The sequence below is a fragment of the Manacus vitellinus genome, unplaced genomic scaffold (assembly GCF_001715985.3).
Source record: "Manacus vitellinus isolate BGI_N305 unplaced genomic scaffold, ASM171598v3 scaffold_20_pilon, whole genome shotgun sequence".
NCBI lineage: Eukaryota > Metazoa > Chordata > Aves > Passeriformes > Pipridae > Manacus > Manacus vitellinus.
This window is the reverse complement of record NW_021939471.1, coordinates 12,088,675-12,110,224: the sequence shown is the minus strand read 5'-3', so window position 1 is coordinate 12,110,224 and position 21,550 is coordinate 12,088,675. Positions and strand designations below refer to the sequence as shown.

The window sequence follows — 21,550 nt, the reverse complement described above, 5'->3', positions numbered from 1 at the left end:
TTTAATACAAAACACATAATACAATCCCTAAGAATCATCCCAGTTTGAAGGAGAAAAACAAGTTAGAAGTGAGGTAGAACAACCTGATCCTACTATACAGGCATACAGGAACAGGCAAAAGATATGGTCAAGCATATGACCAGTGAGTAACAGTCAAATCCCTTTCTCAGTAGATAAATTTCACAAAACATGACAAACTCTCAGAGCTTTCTAGAAATTTCTCAGAATAGAAAAGCATTGAATCAAAGCAGTTCAATTATTCTCCTCTGAGTCTTTTCTGCTTATCAAGTTGATTACAGTGAATTGTAATACATACAGACACAGATTCAAAGCAGAGGCAAGCAACTGTAGTCTCCCAAAATCTTAAATCATAACTCCCACCAGCACATAAGCACATATATGTATTACACCTCTTCTTTTTCCTGTCATCCAGCCCTCACTGTTAAGTTTTGCTCTAAGAGGATTTAGAAAAGCAACATTTCATTCTGCCCTGGTTTATGGATAAGGCAGATCTCTCATGGTAAACATGTACTTGAAATGCACATAAAAGGACTATTAGAAACTACCAGCTCATGCTGGTATCTTGTTACTTGTGCTTACATGAAGCAAATTCCACTTACTACTACTTGCCTGTATATCTACACCCAGATGCATCAAACTTACACGCATATATTCACATGGGCCTATACATCTCATTAAACTTAGCGCTCTGTATTCTGTTGCATGCCAAATGAAATAATAAAACAGTATTCCTCTTCCAGTTTATGGTATTCAGAAAAAGAAAACATAATTATGTCATTGCATTTCAGCTCCTTAGATCTTCGGTGTGACACTCCATCATGAGAGGTGACCTACATTGCACCCGCAAAGATGACATTTTAACTTAAACAACTCCTCCCAGGACACAGGTGAGATGACAAATGTACTCCCCTTTCATGGAGCACATACTCAGCAACCAGATGTCATGCTGTTTAAGACATGCACCTTTGTCATTGTAAGGAACGGGGCAGCTGTAAGAACTTAGTGTCAGTTTAATTCTCCCCCTGAACACAGATCTTCACAGACAAATTCTTAAATCTTTCTGCAGCCTCAAGGACCACAACAGGTCCTACAGGTATGCAGTCTTCAATGTCCTAACAAATACCAAAGGCATGACATGCCAGCTATAAATGCACAGCAAAACCTATTTTTGTTCAAGCCATTAATCACCATTGCCCCAACTCACTCGCTATTTTGATCCAAGAATTTGTCATTACAAGGTCTAGATGACAGCAAGTGTTTTAGGATTCATCCCAGTGAGTAGTTACTTCACTGCAGTTGGAAAAAAGAGAACAACAACCTTACTTTTCTGTTTTCTCCAAACACTGGAGAACAGGAATGTTTCGCAGGCAGTATATCAGGAACCTTTAACCCTTTCTCTTTATCATGAGCACAGATGCTGGAAGACTCATAACTTTTCAGTTCTCAAACGCCATTTTCATTGCATTTCTATATAGCCTTCACATAAATTTATAATTGAAAAAATGATATATTTGGAAATGGCAAAAGCTTAACAAACATATATATGTATCTCTGCCAGCTTTTGCTTCCAAAGTTCAAATACATGTACATTTGTCATAATATTAACGACAAAGAGTTCCTAAATAATGAGAACAATGGGAAATCAGAGAACTTAAGCAGCTGCAAGCTTGTCTAAAAAACATATAAAAGATCCCTGATTGTTTCTGACTATGTGTATTACAGTAATGGTGAGAGGTGTCAAATGACATCAAGCTCCACAGTACCAAGAGCTCAACATACACAAATTAGGAAAGAATCCTTGACCTAGGAGATTATAGTTCAAGTAAGCAATACCAGAAAGAGATACATATGGCAAGTACATTAAGTTTTATGTAAAGTAAATTAAAGCATCTGTGAATTTCCTGAAGTTAAAAAGAAAGTATGTGATATGTCCTGCATAACGACAAATTTCTTTACTAAGCATGTTCTATTCTGATCATCTTTCTTAGTTCAGACATCTTAACTGGAGCTGAAAAACTGTTATTCCATCAGAACAGATAAATCCCAGTGACATTACTCCTGAAATATAAATATCTTTTTTTTTTTGAAAGTCATGATGGACCATTAAAAAAATCCAAACACACAAAAAAATCCCTCAAAAGCTCAACAGTCCAATGCCATTTGCAAAGCACTTTGTCACTGAGGAAGAGGCAACACATGCTCCAGAAATTCCCCAGTTCTAGTGCAAAGTATTGTATGGTCAGGCTAGGAACACTTTTGGGCTTAAACAAAAGCATAAGTGCTTTCAGGGAAAAAGGGGAGAGGAAACGGGAGCAGAGGACGCAGATTCAGGCTGCTGAAAGAAGTGTCTACAGCTTGGGCAGGGGAGCACATTGCGGCATATGTTTATACCAGTAAGAGCTACTGTCTGATTTCTAAGGGAAGTATTTGACTTCAATGTCATGAATACCTTGAAAAAAAGTCTTTAACTTGAAATCCACTCTTTTGACACCAGAAGTATGAAAATACAATAAAGGCTGTGGGAGAGGAGCAATAAGAAGTTCCACATAGATAACTTTTTTTTTAATCGGCATGCTTCTCTCTGTTGTTAAGGGATAATAGGCATTAGCAAGTCAATTCAAATGACATAAATGGAAGCAGAGTAGGTCACAGTCACAAAAATGTTAATGATGTAAAAATGAGAAAGGCATTAGCACCAATGTGAAAAAGCAACTTTAAGACAGCCTTCTGAGACATTATTTAGTTTGAAAACATATTCAAATCCCTCAAATGACTAAAATCCTCAGGAACTGATTAAAAAAAAAAATAAAAGCCAACAGCAAACATACATACTCTTTGCAAGGACTAATATCTAAAAAGTAGGCAGGAAGCATCAAGACAGTTTTACTTTTATGGCTCCATATAATGGAGCCCTAAGAAATAAGTGACACATCCAGGTATATCATAATATGGACTGACATCTCAAACTTCATTAATCCCCTATTTTAAGAGCCATCTCATAAAAATTATTCCTTTGTCCTTCTCCCTCTCCCTGGAGTGTTTCAGAACAAATTTCTAAATTAGAAACAGCAACATAGAAAAGACAAAAAACATCTGATGAACTGATTTGTTTCATTTTCCTTTTTAAGGAGATAATGATACATTGATCAAACGAAGCTCACATTTTTGGCAGGACAAGCCTTTTTTGTAAATAGTACTCAGAGTTGATGACAACACTGAGCCAGCGACTTGTTAAAATTTGTCCTAATGATGGCCCCAAATTACCTTCTGATGTCTGAGTTTTTGGTTACAAAAAGAGTAGCATCCTGATGCAAGAAGAAACAGGAAAAGAAACTAAACCATATCAAGAAACATCATCCCTGACTCACAGGCTCGCTAATAAGGGAGTTCTTATTGGCAGACTTATCTGAGATATTAATACCTCTTTCTGTTCATATTTTAAATTGGTACATCCCCCACCATCCTTCTCCCTCCCTGAATGGACATTCTCATTTAATGGCAGGGCACAACAGGAAGCTCCTACAGATGAAATCACTTCTTATAAAACTCAGGGCTGGAAGCCTGTACAGCCTAGCTCTAACCCAGGGCTTTCAACTGGACTCAAGTATAAAACAGTGTTCAACCAGAGCCATAAAACTGAGGCTGAGGAAAGTCTCCTGCCTTCGGGGGCTGAGTTGCTTAACTGGCACAATCCAAGAAACATGATTTATACCCACACTCTGTAAATGTGAAGTGAGATGTCTGTTCTTCTGTGGACTGTGTATTGGCTCCAGTCTTCTCCCACACAGCCTCTTCAAGTTGGAGAGGAATTGCACATTCCCCAGGCTGCCTACCCTTCAGTCCTTCCTCTGTTTACCACTTTCTCTGTTTTTCTTTTCTTGGTCTTTCCATCTATCCTTTCTTTATTTGATTCACACTCCACTGTGTATAATAATTATGATCATACTGGCCTCTCCTCTTTTGTTCTTTCTTCTTGCACACCGAATCCTTTTCATTTTTGGTGCTGCTTGAGTTAACACCTGGGGGTTTTTCAGTTGCTTGTTTTGTTGTTGTTTGGGTTTTTTTGTTTTTCATTTTCCCCTCCCCCCAGGTTTGCACAATACCTAATCCTGGAGTCTCGGTTTCAGTATTTCTGCAAAACATCAGATCAGTGACACCCACTTCAGAGCCAGCTGGAAAGAAAATAAACTCTTGCATCACCATAACTATGTTGCAGACCATGGAAAGGAAGAAAGCTGTAAGGACTGGAACCACCCAGCACACAAGAATCCTCGTCAGAGTTATTTTGGACATGGAAGATGCATGTGAGAAGCTGATCCAGGGCTCTGCACTCCACCGGGGGGCTTGTTTCTGTGGTCAGGCAGTTGAATTCCAGTGTAGTAGGGCACAGTCTGCTACAATATCTTCTGAAGCAGATGAACGTTGTTACTCTACAATGAGACCAGTCTCTCAGAGCATGGTGACAAGCAGTAGCTCATTTTTATTTCAGCCTTAGGTGTGAAAGCCAATTAAACTGCTTAAGTGACACAAGACACAGGGTTAATTTTTCTTGGCAGCCAGCATTCTCTTTCTACAAAGTCATCGAATTGTGTACATGGGCTTTGCAGAGATGGCATGTGTTCAGACACATCAGAATTAGAAGCAGATTTACACCTGTTAAAATCCATCCCTAAAGGTTTGCAGGTTCACAGATGCACACAGTCATTCAAATATTTCTGAGACTCCATAAGTATTTATATCTACTATAAACATAAGCATATGCTCCCAAAGCTGTGTGTGAACAAGTGCAAGATATACAGAAGCTTGGTTGAAAATTTCCAGGCATTGGATAGAAGAAAAACAATACATCTCGACTCCAGGAACAGTGCTGCAGCAGTGGCTTCACTCTCAGACCTCCACCTATACCATTTTGATGGAAAATTCCATCAGTTTGCTCTGTAGCTTCCAAAGCTAGCAGTTCTAAAAGCATCACAGGAATTGTGTAGGTTATGTTGCTACAGCTCAAAAATCACAGTGACATCTCAAATCAATTACTTCATCTTGAAATATTAACTCTGAACCACGTTATATTTTATAAGCATTCCTTACAGGTTATATTTGCAATGTATACATGACATCCTCTACTTCTCAATCTGGATAAAATACTAATCTTGAAATTTGAATCTCTAAGATTCTTATCTGATACCTTAGCTGCCTTTTATCACATGAATTTAGGTATGTATTTCCTTCAGGGCATTTGAGATGTACCAGTTTTATCCCTTTGGGACAACTTGCTCACATAGGACATTCTTTCTTTAACAGTGTACTCAGTCAGCTAATCCAAGTTCTCTGAAGATACTTAAAGCCCTGAGAGTATTAAGTAAGGTCATTCCAGGCATCTGCTATGAATTTTGAAGCAACCTAATTTAATTAATAATAGATTGATGTAATTTTGATTTGTACAATCAGAATGGCATGTATTTTCAACAATTTTCTTGAGACAAATTTGTTTGGACTTCAACAGATTCATAGCACTGCAGTGTGCCATCTTTTTGGCAAAGTACCAACATATTGCACTGCATGACAGGATGCAGATTTATGCCCATAAAAACATAAATGAGTTTTTAATTGTCATACAGAAAACAGATAAGCTTCACAATGTATTTTTTTTTAAACAGACATGCACGGGTATTTTTCATTTAAAAATCTTATTCGAATTAGGTTATTTTAATTGCATTCTTAACTAAATAAAAATATCAGAAGTGTAAAGCCATTTGACTAAGCCTAATCTGATGATTATTCCTGAGGGCTATTTCACTATTATCTGCCACTCAACCCAGTTTCTCAAAGCACTGAGCCTCTGAAATTGTACAGAAGCCAAAAGAAACTGCAGATACTGTGTCCTTGGGAAACTAGGCCAGCTGTCTTTCTGGGACTTGCAATTCTTCAGCTTCACCTCAAGTTTAAGTCTGAGAAACCCTTAAAAGAAATCACAACCCAAGCTCTCTTTAAATGACTGGTACAGAACCACGACTGCAATCACACCTGCTTATACAGTACTAATTCAGTCTGCCCTGACAGGCTCGTTTCCTAAAAAAAAATACAGGCAAGACCTACTCCAGTGAATGAGGCTTACATCTGTCCTGCTTGCAAGACAGATTTTATTAAGCAAGCCAGTTCACTAGGGAAGCTTTGTGCATTGGTACACAATGAAACACGAATAACAAGTATTCAGGAAAAGACGAACTAAAAGCAGCTGAATGAGATGAACTTTGCAGTACAGCCAGTATCCCCTTCAGCCACTGAGCATTTTGGCAACTAACAGCACTTAAACATGATTTAATGGAAATCAGAAACTATTTACTTTGTCTTTTAAACACATAAAAGTTTTGTTTACGCTTTCCTTGGAAAAGTACTCCGGATAAATCAAAATTTCATCTCAAGATTTGTCATCTCTGCCACTGTACCAAATTATTCCCAAGTCTCTCACTTTTCAAAGTTATATCTGGCCTCCTGGGCTCAGCAAAAAAAAGTGGTGGACATCACTCAATGTTTTCCAGTTTAATAAAATCCCAATAGTTGTGTTCTTAAATAGAAAGCTGAAAGTTTAGAAAAGCAGTTTTAATTGACTTAAGCAAGAGACCACTTTCTGTAAATGAGTCAGTTTTTGAAGTCTGCTAATTTTGACAGCTGTAGAATCATACTAAACATCTGGGAAAGGTAAATTATATCATAATGACTATCAATATATTTACAATTACAATAAGATCACTTCTATGTCTCCTTTAGCAACAAATTATATAATAATTGATTGTATAAATAAAATATAAAATTACATAAATTATATAATTCCTTTCCCTCCTCTTTTTCTTTTTTTTTTTTTTAATACGGACTTATGTCCATAATGTTCTTATAAACCATTCCAAAAATCCTCAGGGTAGCAGCAATCATTTGATAGGATCACAGTGGAGAAAAATGCTTTTACACCCACCCCCAGTGCTCCAATGGAAATCAATTACCACATGTTAGGACCATCACGTTAGTGAAAATGAGACTACATGACCTGTAAAAGACCTACCAGGCAGCAGATGAAGCCAACACCTGCCTGCAAATCCAACGGAGTGACATTAAAGCCCTTCGTTCACATGTCTTTACATCTTCCTTCAGGTCAGGCTCATGAAGAAGTTAAGCGTGGTTTTAGTCAATGAACTTGGGATAGAAAATTCATCTGCTTCTTGTTTCTCCAAACCAGCTGACTGGTGTAGCAGCTACCTGCAATTCAGTGATCTGCACTACTCCAGGTCACTACTTTGCTGGGTTTCTACTTACCTGGGATGTTCCCCTCAGGTGCTCTGCAGACATGATGAGCATCTAGAAATACAGCTGCACAGAGCAGCCTGCAAGGCTGGATCCCACTGTCTCATTTTAAAGGCAGATGAATAATGGTGGACTGTATTTTAATGTCATTTTGACCTCCTCCTGCAATATACAGAAATATCTGTATTGTCTGGGTAGATTAATGGGGTAGCTTGAATTTGTTGCCTGCACTACAGTATTGCTGGTTAAAACAACCTTAACAAGTGTCTTCACTTAGGGAGGAGGCAGGGTGAGAAACAATCTCGGCCACTCCCAACGTATCTGCAATAATTTAATCAGGGTATTATTTTACTATTTCTGTATTTGCACATATTTCTACGTCTCCACACCCTTTGGTCTACTGAGCATGTCAGATATCTTCTTTCATTTCACAAGTTTCAGAGGAAAATTTAATGGGTACAAGGTGGTTAAGTAGACAGTAGAAGAGGAAAAGAAATGGCTGATCTTAGAATAACTTAACCTTAGGTTTCCTCTTCTCCATTTCATATTATTTAGCTAAAAAATAACATCTTTAAGAATTTTCTTCAAAAAATTTACTCCTTAGAAGGAATTTTGAGAAAGAGTAAAACTGACTGGACTTCTACAGAAAACACCACACATACAGGTAAATGAGTGATTCCTTTGGCATCTCAAATCACCAAATATATGTTATATATGAGAAAATAACTGCTTTAGAAAGAAGTATAGGTTTCACATAAAAGGTAACTCACAGAAAGAAAAAGCCCCATGCAATTAACTTAATGTCAAATACTACAAGACAGGAATTTTACATCATTCAAAACCGATGTGAAGAATACAGACCAATATCCATCTTGTCCCAGACCATATTCTCTCTTTAGTGGTTTAACCTGCACAGAGCAGCCATTCTCAAATACATCACGAGAAAGATGTACCTCCTGAACCTAGAAAAGGACCCTTACAGAAAATTTCTAGTGTCTTTGGAAATAAACTGAACCTTCAGCCAAGCAATTGTCTGCCATCAGTGTAAATAAACATGAAAGATTGTCAGCAACAGAACCATGAAATATTAATATTTCCACATTAAGAAATAAGCAGAAATGTAACTCAATTTTTTTCTTGGACATCTCTGAACAGTCACACAAGCACTCTTCTGTCTGTCCCTCCCAAACAGTTCCTGTTAATTTGTTTCTGTCAGCATTGCTGGCTCCTGACAAGAGAAAAACTGACTAATGAGACAAGTGTTCCTTACCAGAGCCAGATTTGGATCTAGACTGAAACTTGAGAGGCAAAGAAGAACCAGAGCATCTTTGTCACAATCCTTCATATAACCTTCTACTTTCATTTATGAAGGTTGACCAGTGACATGAAGACTAGCACCAAAATATATCTTTTGCAACTTCACATATTCATTATATTCACAAATATATTCATGTATATTTATATTCACATATAAAGAACAGAATAAAATAGGAAACATGTCTGACACTACTGGCCATGAATCCAAACACAGAGAGATTGCATAACAAACATAACATACAAACAGCATAACAAACCCTGGTCATTTCAATCACTTCGAAATCTCAGTATGAAACAAAAATAATTTTAATCTTAATTAAGATTAATCTTTAATCCTTGATCCACAGGGTCTTTATAAGCAGAAAGATGATCATCCCAATCTACTTAGTGCTTGTTAGGCTGCACCCAGACTACTGTCTACAGTTCTGGACCCAACAAATCAAGAAAGATGTGGACAGACTGGAGAGGTCCAAATAAAGCCCTTAAAGTGATCAGATGCCTGGAGAATCTGCCTTATGAGGAAAAACTGGAGGACTCGGGCCCTTTCTCCCTGGAAAAGATGAGTTCCCCTTTGGGGGGAACTAATCACAGAATTTCAGTACTTAAAGGGCAGTCACAAAGAGGATGGAGGCTCTCTCTTCATGAGGAACCACATGGAGAAGACAAGGTGCAAGGAGTACAACCTACACTGGGAGAGGTGTCATCTTGGCATGAGAAAAAAATAGTGAGATAAATCATTCAGTGGAACAACCTCCCCAGGGACATGGTGGAGTCCTCATCAATGGGGGTTTTCAAGGTCTGGACAAGAGGCTAGACAATCTCATCTAGGCTCCCCTTCCCAGGAAAGCTTGGACTAGATGGTCTTTCAAGATCCCTTACAACCTGGACTGTTCTCCAATACTACAATTAACCAGCTTTGCAAGAATATATTGTGATAAAGGCTATAAGTATGCACATATATGCTGACGATGTCAAAAGACTCACAATAAAAAGAAGATGTAGTAAAAAAGTGTGTTACAAGAATGTTAAATTAACATAATACCATAATATCAGAGAACTTCTCTCTTGTTCACCCTTTTTCAAAATAACCACTGAAATTCGGTGATGATTTCTGCAATTCCGCTTGTGCAGCGTTTGTTGCTTAAGCCAGTTCCAGATCACAGACACTATATATAGCACAGTTCATCAAAGATCAACAGATTTATCTAATAATAGATAGGAGATCTATATATACAACTCTAGAGCATAAAAATAACATTAAGAAATCTCATTAAATCTATACTCATAAAATCAATCTATAAGGAAAAGTAGCCATCTATACTGCTAATGGCCAGCTACCCCGTAGAGTATGTGAAATGAGTTCATTCTTCGTAGAGAATTCTGAGAGATGGAAAAACTATTGTTCTTATTACTAAATGATCATAACTCAAAATGCTGTGACAAAATTCTCAAGGCATAAAAATTTCAAGAGTGATTCAGCTAAGAGGCTTTTCAAAGACTTGCATCGCTCCATGTAGTCTCTGAAGCTGCAGTATGAAAGTGACATAGGAAATCCATTTCTGTATTAAAATAAAATTATTACACATATCATCAGGGTTTGGAAAGGTGAATATAAAACGGCAATTTCATGTCTTCATATGCTGAAATGTAAGGGGAAACACACAAAAAAACCCACTGTAATTTGTCAGGTTTTACTTCTCTCATATAATATTGACAAGAAAGTACTCTTGTATTACAACTAGTTGTGCTAGCACTTCACATTGTATGCTCTGTGCTCGTCTTCCTCAGACAAAGTACTTTTTGCAGCAGAATAGACAGTAATACTCACCTGGGAATGGCCTCATTACCACTCTGCATAAGATTAGTGTCTTATTATGACACGTGGTCTTTAGTTTTAGAAACAGAAGATCAAAACCCAAATACTTTACTCATCTTGTAGCTCCCATTTTTGTATTGTCTATCCAGAAGAAATCTAACTCACCAGAAAAAAAGCTATTATCAATTTTCAGTCTATTGCACTATTCTGACATGAGTTCTTTCCTCTTCCCTACCTTACTTCATGTGAACTTCATTATGCAATATCAGTTACTGATTTACTTAAATCATTTCCTCTCTGTTACATGTTAAGATAAAGTAACATCATAAAAAGACAGACCATGATAAAATCACAGTCGACTCTCCAAGAAGTCTACAATTGGGTTTAGCTCTTTATTGTGCAGTTGAGAGCTAGCACTGGCACTTAAATGAAATAACCAAAAAAAAAAAGGCATTAAAAAAAACTTGTGCTAGAAGATACTGCTTCAGGAAATGAGAGACTAGCTCACTAATACAAGAATCTACCTTAAAACACAGACATAGCTTGCTGCTCAGAAATTAACCAAGTGGGTGTTGCTAAGACTCTTTCAGAAAAAGATCTCTACTCAGTAACATGTAAGAGGTCAAGTGTTTACTTGTTAACATTGTTAAAATAGAGCTTTAATACTGCTCACAATAAACAGAAATTTTATAGAGAAGCCTCTACACTTATCATTAAACTTACTTGAACAAAACCAAAAATAACTAAAAATACAAGCCCTATTTCCCCTTTATACCCTCTCTAAGTTTTCTGGGTTGTTTTCCTTTTTGTTCTTTGCCTGTGCAAAGCAGAGGACATGCTTAGGCATGCTTAACCACCTTGCTGAAGAGAATACTAATGTGTGATTTCCCAAGAGCAGACTTATTTGCATAATTTAAATCCATATCCAATAAAAAGCAATGCTCAACCCTAATTTTACTTTTTCATATATATTTTATATAATTATGTATTAGTAGGAGCAGTTTCTGGGGTTTTTTCCTCTCTCTTACTTTTTAGTAAGAACAAAACACTTTACACTTTAACATAATTTCTCCTCATTTTGATTGACTTAAGAAGCTTTCCACTAGGAAAGCCAAACAAAAAAGGTAATTAAATATGGTAATTACAGCTCTGGTCCTCTTTGTCAGTTACAAGTTTGGGAATCAGAGCTGCTTTTGCTTAATAAAGTGGTTGCAGAATTAAAATCTTGCTCATCTAACATCACATCTTTCAAAGGTTTAAGGGTAAAATATTTAAGAAAGTTTTCCCATAACAGTCACTGGCAAAAATCTTAATTATGCTGAAACTGTGAGATCTATTTTGTCTTATTTTTTTTTATAATGAATCTTCATTCAGATCCAGTTGTTTGGAAAATTGCAATTACATTATCCCTTGATGCCTCTTGATCTTATGCAGACTGCTCTCACAGTTAACATTTATGAGAGAGCAACAACCTCTTCATCTATAAAACACTGAGCATCCAAGTTTTAAAAACATTATGTATGGAGGTGAAGTTCACTATGCCATCTGGGAATGAAAATCAGGATGTATCTTAGCATTAGCTACGTGAAATGCTGCATGCTTTCTTTTATGTCTGGATTTACAGAAGCTGTGACAATTTTAAAATCAATTAATGATCTGGCACAAAAGATGATCCTCAGATGATTCTGCAGCCCTGCCTTCCCAAAAGAACAGCTTCCTCACTAGATGCATGTATCCAAAGATATGCATAAACATATGCTGCCTTAGAAGCCACACCATGAGTGTCACAGTGAGAAACTGCCTGGCTTTTATATCAGTTAAATCCAACTCGTTTTTTCCCCATCCTCATCATACTGCAGTTTCTTTGAGAATTTCTATCAGGCAATTTCTATCATAATGTGATAGATAAGAGAGCTCACTCTCTTCTCTTCTGGCGAGGTTCGAGAACACATAAGGATGCCAACTGTAATTCTAGATGACTTCCAAATAAGAGAAATACATAATTTAACACAGATGAACTACATTTCAGTTTTGTCTAGATTACACAATGTTTTCACAGACTCTACACCCATACAAATTAAAATACATATTAAAGATTTAGAGAATGAACAAAATTTTAAGAGTCCATCTTTCAACTCTACACTATTTTTCTTTCTCCTTGACTGGAGACAAACAGGACTGTCCTGCAAACTCTTCTGTTGAGTTTAGAAACCATTAACTCAACCTAGAGGGTCATCAAGATATGAATAAAATCAATAGCTAGGTAGATGGTTCATGAGGGAATTAATAATTAACCAATTAAAACTGTACAGCTTGTGAAAAGGCAACAGTGCTATGTATCAAAGCTATACAAACATCAGATGTTTTCTAAATAACCTTCTTTATTTTGGCCTATAACCATGTTCCTTCCTTATATCTGGGATTCCATGCTTCCTGAGCCTGGTTTTAAAGCATGCTGTAAATCAGTACCGTCTTGTGCCCTCTACCACAACACAACTCTGACTGCCCAAATGCAAAAATGACACACAATGTTTTTATAACAGCATATTAAAGTTAGTGCCATGAACATAAGATACCAAAAGTAAGAATTTAGAAAAAAAATTAGGACAATTTAACAGAAACAGTCAGATGTATGAACTTTGCATTATTTAACTCAAAGTTGTTTGTTGTTTTTTTGCTTTGAGGATTCCTCCCATCCCTTCCCACCCCTACCACATAAGCTGTAAAAAGGGTGTGCCTGCTTAATTTAATCTCATTTACTTAAGTGCTTGTAAAAGAATTCAGAAAATGTGTTACACAATGTATACCAATGATCTCTGGACATTCAAATTAAATCATAGAATAAAGGATATGAATAAATTCCCGTTATATACATTCCTATATAAACAAAATGTGATAAAAGCAACAGTCATGTTTTATGCAGGAAGAAACTGACTTTCATCAACTGCAGGGGGAAAAATCCCCCAAAACCCATTTGAACACCACAGAAATTGTATAAAAGATTGTGTTACGAATTTGTTTCATAAATAATTATGGAAGTAATTCAGCTATTTGTTCTGATTCAGAGAGACATGCACATATTACATACGCTGTCTGGGGAAAATGACAAACCTATGATTTCTGAAACTCTCAATCTCAGAGTTATCAATATGTTAAATGAATGGAAATATCCTATTGATATTTGTACCTCAAACGTAGGTGATAATTAAGTAGATTAGCACTATAGAGAACCTTTTAGCTCCCAAGAAGTAAACTACTAAAAAACACTGCAACAGATTATCATGAATTACTCACATCTTTAACACAAACTGCCTGGATATGACCTTTAACTAAAAAACCCCTATAATTTGAAAAGATTATTCCATAACCCATTAATAGGTGTAGTACACCAATTTTAATCTGGATTCGTGTGTTGTTATAGACTTTTTTTAGGAATAATAGCAAAGAAAGTTTCTAAATGCTATATAATTCTCATCAGCCATGCCTTAACTGACTACATTAATATTACAGAAATAATGAGTTAAATTTCATATCATAATCATAAAGCCAGCAAATTTTCATTAACTAAATGAAACCTCCCTCAAAAAGGTGCACCTAGTATTGTAAGGATTCAAGGCCTTATAAATGTTCATAGTTCAAAGGAACAGGGGGCAAAAAGCTGTTACTCTAACAAATGTATAGTTTTATTAAACGTGAATGCTATTTATTGATAAAAGAGGTTGACTAGGAAATAGTCTAGAAAGTGTGGAAACAATTTCAATCAAATCAAACTTTGTAGATTTTGGTGTATCTTTTAGTAAGTGCAATGATAAAAGCAGCATGCAGCAATGCTACATACTTCACTCACATCAATCAGAGCAAACACTTGTTATTTCAATATAAAATGCAAACTTCAGTAGTGAACTTCCATTCTTTCTTTTGAAAATTATTCAATGTAATAAGATTGGATACAGTGAGGATAAAGAAACCTTTAGGTTTAGAAACCAATTAGGCGATAAAAGCTAAAAGTTTTGTCATTTCATTTCAAAACTGGAAAGTAACTGAAGAGAGAAAATATTGCCTGGAGTATACTGCCAATACATTTAGACACTAATACAAGTCAAGGTTTGTTAAATATTAAAAATCGAAAATCTTCTATGTTCCTGTAGAAATTCAGTCTACTACTTTAGCCTTTATTTATTTAAGCAACTGTGGTTAATAAAAATAAATAGAATCTAGAAACATATTAAGTCATTTTCCTTCAACTATGTAGAGTTTAATCATATCAGTACCTCTTCATGTGGTTATTGATGGCAGCATGTTTCAATGATATTGCATGTCAGAGCATTACTCAAAACAGCATAAGCAGTCTATCGAAGAAAGCAACTCATACAAACAGTCACAAATCAAGAGAATTAGCTAACTGATGTGGGTACTACCAAGCATGACAAACTGAACACACCAAATTTTCCACATCTTACTGAGAATTTGTCAATAAAAACTGGAGTACCACACTTTGCTCACAGAATTTGTTTCAGTGTTTGACCTTGCTCTGATGTAGAACCCCAGTGGTACCCAGTACCAGTGAAGCTCCAGAGCACATGACATTGCACTGGTGTTCTTGGCAAACTCACTGAAGAAAACCCCATATTTAATCACAAATCTTCAGGACAGTTACTCAAAAACTTAAAATTAAGTTCTCAAGTGCTCTGTTGGATTGTAAACAACACCTTGCCAGACTAAGTCCTTGCTGAAACCCAAATGTATCCCAATGTCTTTAACCACTAAGCCGTTAGGCATAAAATGAACTATCACACAAGTTTACCTTGAGTTTTCCTGGTTTTGTTAATTTTAATATACTGTTGATATGAATCTTCATAAAGTTTCCAGTGAATCTATTTTTACCCCAACTGTAACTTGAAGTACAGCATTTAGAACAAAAAATCAAAGAAGCATACTGCATGTTAACAGATGAAATGCAAGAAACTCAGGAGTTTTTAAACACATATGGTAAGCCAACAGGCCCTGTGGCATCACATTTATCAGATAAGATTATCATATTAGTAGCTATTGTAGTCTATCACAAATGAATATACCAGTTGACTCAAAATTCAGGACCCAATTCAACCATAATGTTTTCCACAGGTGTTTGTAGACAGTCCAGTCTGGCCAAAAGTAGAAGTTTCAAGCTCTTCAACTCAGTTCTTTGCAGACTACCATCTTGAACAGGGAAATCTGGAGTATAAACCGTTGAAATTACTCGAAAGAGTAGAAACTGTTTCAAGACTCTACTGGATAAAATAAGAGAGCCACAGAAATCTTCTGAAAGGTATGCTCAGTAGAAATCAGATTGGCAACAGGCAGTTTTGCAAACCTTTCAGAAATCTGAGAGGTTGAAATGCAGGATTCTAGATGTGAGGCATGATGATTTGAAAGTTCACCTCAGAGAGACAGAATTTAGAAACTAATTAACAATGGCAGTTTGTTCTTGTCTAAACACTTAGCTGTGCACAATACTTTCGTATGATAAATGCAGTGATTCAGCTCGGGGTTCGTGAAGGGCAACTTGATCACAGCTACACTGAAACATCGCATCACAGATCTAATTTTGCAAGTGGTGATTCTTTGCTAAGATCTAAATTGAGAAAATAATTGAGGAACAGTGAATATCTGAAGGCAACTATACGGGACATGTTCAAAATACGAACAAGCTATGTGAACGAGAGCAGCTTATCTTTAATAAACTCAGAACAGTAGCACTCCCTATAAAGGGACTAGGTACCAGCAATGCCAGCAGAGCATGCATGCTTATCATGTGCACACCCTTAAACAGATACTGCTGGGCTGAGCTTGATGATATACCAGAAAAAAACATTTGAGGGGTAGACACCAACACCTACCACGGATGCAAATTGACCTACCTAGCTTCTATTTTCAACGCTATGGTGCTTAACTGCTACATTTGAAAAAGACAAAAGAAAAGAAAAAAACCAGTTTGTTTGTGAACAATGCAGAATGTTAAAATACCTATTCAAAATAAATAATCTAGACAGAAAATTGAACTCACAGGACTGAATATACAAGTTTCATTTGGCAGCATGGGAAATCCAGGGTTATCATCTAGGTACAGGTCATTTCACATAAGGAGAGAAATTTTGCAGTTTATTGCATTTGAACAGATGTGGAAAGCCTTTAACCTACTAAACAACCAAGGCAGTCACTTCCTTTACAAATGCAGCTAAGGACCATGCTAGTTCTTCAGCATATAAAGACACCACAAAAATGATCAGCAATATCTATTACCACAGCTGAAGCCATCTTCGTTCACAAGGAATATTATCTGGAAGGAGTTTTTCTAATGGCATATGAGTCTGAACCTCTGCCAAGGTGCTGACAACCACAGCCAAGTCATCATTCTCAGTTGACAAAAGTGGAAGTGATTTCAGTGGTTGATGAGAGCCATAAATTTTACGAGGTTGAAAAAAACCAAACAACCCAAAACCACCACAATGCCACAAGCACAAGACACAGACACACTTCACTCAAATTTGTTATACCTAAGGCCCCCACACTAAAATACATTCTATACCTTTATGGTTTTATTACTTAAACCTTCATTGCAACTTCCTCCCGTGCGTAGGAGGGAAGAACTGCAAATAAAAAATTCTCCAAATACCTCCAAATAATTCTAAGGTCATTTGCTATGACACTGATAAGGAGCATATAATGCCATATTTTAATTTTATGCACACTTGTTTAGTTTACATATGAACAACCAAAAATAGCTATCAAACAATTCTTCTTGGTGAGCAGACAAATAAAATTACAGTTTTATCTATGGCTACAACATACAATTGGGAAACAAACCTGCTTATTTTGAGGTTACTCTAAAAAAGCATCATTATTTGTAGGAGTCAAAAGTTTGGGCCTTTGACTTTCAAAACACTTCCAGATGTTCCTCCAGAAATTTTAATTTTTTTAGTAGTTTATGCTAATGTTACAAAAATATTGCCATATTTTTTAACAGCTGTAATTAAGATGCCACAATATTTTATGAAAGACATCCAGGTATTGCAAGTCTCTCAATTACTTCAACTAGCTTTTCTTTTCCACTCTGGTTAGATTCTGTGGTCCTGAATTTCTCATATCCCAAAGCACATTTCCTCCCCTTAGGCATAACAGAAAATAAACTGAAATAAGAACCGAATAATTTATGCTGTCATCATGAATACACACAACTCTAAATTAATTGCAATCCACTGAAATAATTTATCACTGCTTAGATGACAAGTATAGCACTTTACCCACCTCAGTTTTGTACTCTGGAATCTTCTTTAGTTATTTCATAATTCTACATGTGTGTATACTACATAGAAGCATATATGTCCCTGTACAAGATTATAAAATGAAACACAGCTGATTTAACCCATTAGACGAAAGACTAATAACCAAATCATTCTGGGAAAAAAAAATCATGTTTTGAATAAGTTTTAGTAACAGATAAAGTTATTTTATCCTTAAAAGCCTAGTTATGAAGAAATGGGCCTTGAATCAGTTCCATATGCCCATAAAACTGCATGGAGAACTTGATTTTTTTTACATTTCTGTTCTGTAATGCTGTACTGTGCTTATTTTGAGTATCTCCTTGGGATATGTTCTTGTAGCCAGTTATTTCCCTGAGTTACATTCATGTACTTTAAGTGTTTTCACTCTCAGACATTGCTTAGAATTTACTTCCCTTTTCTGCTTTTTTCATTATTGAAGTGTTTAAAAGCATTTCAGAAGTTTCCTGAGACAGAATCTTTACCTCCTTCTATATATATAGTAGGGTTTTTTCTTATCCTTCTGCTTTCTATATGACCTCAATCTCTTAACTTTTGGAACAACTGTGTTCTTCTTAGAACTGTTTGGATTTTATTTTCTTTTGGTTTATGAAATTTATTAGGTGTGAAATATTTTATTGCCTTATTTACTGGCTTCAGTGTCCCATTCTGGGAAAGCAGGCAGATCAGCTACAGTCACCCCTAAAGACAACAGTATTAATGACTCCAGCTGATGTTCCTACTTTTCCAGCCAATGGAAATGTGAGCACTGTTCCTGCAAGCAGCATGTTTCCTGAAACACAGTCCCAGCTCACTCCAAGTGCTCACCACCTGGAGTGATGCCAGACATATACACTGGCCTGTTCCAGAAAATCATAGAAGACTACAGTCCATTGCTTACCAAAGAAAAAGAAGTAATTTATATTTTTCCTAAGCAGAACTACTCGAGATAAAGCCTAAATTTCCTTCACCCAGCAATATGAAATTGGTCATTCAATTTCCAAATAAAGAACTGAAAAGAGAATTTATGCAACAAATATCTAAGACTAAGAAATTCAATCTTCTCCCTTAGGTACAGATAAATAAGTGCCAAATTTGAAGAAAAACATCCTGCTATTACCTCCTTCCAATTACTGTGTCATCCCAGACATGCCATGTAGGCCCATCAGTGGTCGTTCCAACTTCCTTGACAGTTTATTGTAGACACTTACATTGTAGTTATCTATGATAAATTAAATATTTATTTAACACCATCCCAACATGTCCAGATCCAAACATAGTTTAACAGCATTTGACAGATGAAAAGAGCGAACAGGCAGTGTACAAGGACACTGATTATGGTGAGCAGCTTACGAATCTGTGTTAAAAACTCCAAATTTATGCAACTGCATGTTTATATTTCTATATAAGTATAGCAGATTTAGCAGGGATAAAATTTGGATTCCCTGCATTTAACACTGAGGACCTGGTACTGGGTTGCTGAAAACCTGGGCTTGTGCACCACAACCTGAGTTAGGGGTTTAAGAGGTCTTTGATCTCTTCCTATCTCCTTCTTCATAGGTTGCCAGACTCATTTCCTGAGGTTGGTTCATTGATTCATTCTTTCTTTGCAAAAGCAAATGCCCTCATGGCTCAGCTTTACTTGCAAGAAACTAGCAACTTATGTAAGGAAAAGCACCACATTTTTATAGCTGTCTCATTAACATATCGGCTAGATCATGTTTACCCCAATTAAAAAAAAAAAAAGGACAACCCTGACCAAACCAAAGATTGTCCTACGGGAACACACAGATTTAACATAAGGCAAAACACACTGATCTTCAGGAAGCCATTATGCTTGTTCTTGTTTATATTAAAATATATATTATATATTTTTCTACTATGATATAATCAAGTGTTGCCAAAACAAGCATTCACTTTCATGAGAAACATCAAGAAAATCATTTGAGCTTAGCAGAGCGATATTTTCTAGATAATCCTATCCTCCCCATTTGCTCTACTGTCTTCATTCCCTGTGTTTCAAAGCAGACTTAAAAATTTTGGTGATAAATCTTTTGCTAATTCTGTACAAGGCTAGCACAATAGAACTCTTAAGACATATCTGCAATACAATTAATCATTCATTTAATTACTATAACATAAAAGACAAGAAGCTCCAAGGACAACGCCTCTCATTTGTAAAGATGATCATGACTAATCCTATGCCAGACGAGGTTGAAGATTTCTTTTAAAAACAACTGAAAACCACAGCATAATCTAAAATCTTGTTTAAAATTTCTTTTTGCTACAAGGTTATATTGAAGAATTACGTGATTTTTTTTCATCATGAAATCAAGGCTTAGAGTACCTATGAATGTAAGATTCCCTTATTGGGCATTCATTCCAGGCAGGTATTTTTCATTACAATTCAGTATATCAATTCTTCTTTCTTTTTTTAAAAGTAATTTTATTAAGCCTTCATGCTCCACATCCCCTCCAATTCTTATTACCATTTTTATACCCTATGGTGAGGCTGACAAGAAGCAGTGTAGATTTGACAACCAGAAGCACAGGAATCTAGCAAGAAATTACTATGCAAATGTGTCTGGGAGAAGATAACATTAATAAATATTTGCTGATGGGCCTTTTGCTCCAGTAGGTGGCACATTTATAATGAAAACTTAACAGTAGTTTAAGCCAAAGATCAGAAACCTCAGATGTACATGTCTGATGGATGACAAAAGAGGAAAAACACTGCCAAGTGTTATCATTTTAGAGAAACCAATCCAAGCTCACTAAATTAGATGAAAATATTTTCCTTCCAACTTCTCACGTTCTATAAACGTTTTATTTACCAAAAAAGTCTCTTTGCTCAGCAGTTACTAGCAACTTCTGTAACAAAAGGTCCACAAAAATTAAGTTATTTATTAGAAAAATCTTGAACCTTTATACACATTAGTTAACTTTGCAGCTAAAGGAACATAAATCACAGGAAGGCACACCACCTTTTTACTTCGCTATAGAGAAAAATCAATTATAAACTCTGACTCTAAAAGAAAAATCTAAGAGAAAGGCAGAAAATACTACCATGTGATTACATAAAATTTCAACTAAAAGAATGTAAGATGATGTTTCAGAAAAAATAAGTAACTGACCTGAGGTAACAACTTTAGTAGGGGGAAGTAGAGGGAAGGCTTACACAGCAGGGAAAAAAGCAGGGGATTCAGGAGTGACCAGCCTTCCTAGACTTTCAGTGATGTGCTGAACAGAAGAACTCTACTTCTGTTTTAGTTCAAGCATTCCCACTTTAGATCCTGCTACAATATAATGTATAATCTTCTTTAATTCAAACCATGCTGTGACTTTCAGTTCTCAAAAAAAAACCCAAAAACCAAATTGCAACATATTTTTTTATTTATTCACAGATAACACTCTCACAGTCCTGAATACAGGTACGCATATGGATCAGGAGTTATCCCAATGCAGAAGTGAGAAGAGCTTAGATAAAGGTCAAGTTTCAAGCAAATTGCAGAAATAAATTCAAAACAGTACTTAAATTCATAGAGCTTTTTCATTTCCACTTCTGTGGAAGAAAGTTTAGCATAAAAAAAAAAAAAAAGCCATACTCTGGCAGCACACTCTTTGCAGTCAGAACACAAGCTTGCAAGGTATTAGAAAGATCAGTATTATGTATTACAGTCACAGGCTTAAGAGCAAGCCTGTTAACAGCACATTTTGTCAAGACAGTTTTGTGCAACTAAAATGTAAGCATTTTACCATAAGTAAAATGCTAAAACAGGAAGGAATTGGTCATCCAACT

At 36.1% G+C, this 21,550-nt stretch overlaps 1 protein-coding gene across 8 annotated transcripts in view; it reads right to left on the bottom strand.

The window, feature by feature from the left end:
- The window catches only part of ZNF385B (zinc finger protein 385B), a 164,285-nt gene that overhangs the window by 91,409 nt on the left and 51,326 nt on the right, over positions 1-21,550 (bottom strand). For 2 of the 8 annotated variants that reach the window (XM_018071944.2, XM_018071946.2), the window contains exons 1-2: positions 10,616-10,682; positions 7,330-7,479 (exon numbers count right to left, since the gene is read on the bottom strand). The exons of 5 other annotated variants lie outside the window; for them this stretch is intronic. Coding sequence is in view for 1 of the 3 variants with exons in the window: in XM_018071946.2 (XP_017927435.1) it covers positions 7,330-7,371 (42 nt within the window). In the remaining 2 variants the exon portion in view is untranslated. Of the gene's footprint in view, positions 1-7,329; positions 7,480-10,615; positions 10,683-21,550 lie in introns of those variants that run through there. One more of the 8 variants, XM_029959580.1, reaches the window with a different exon arrangement.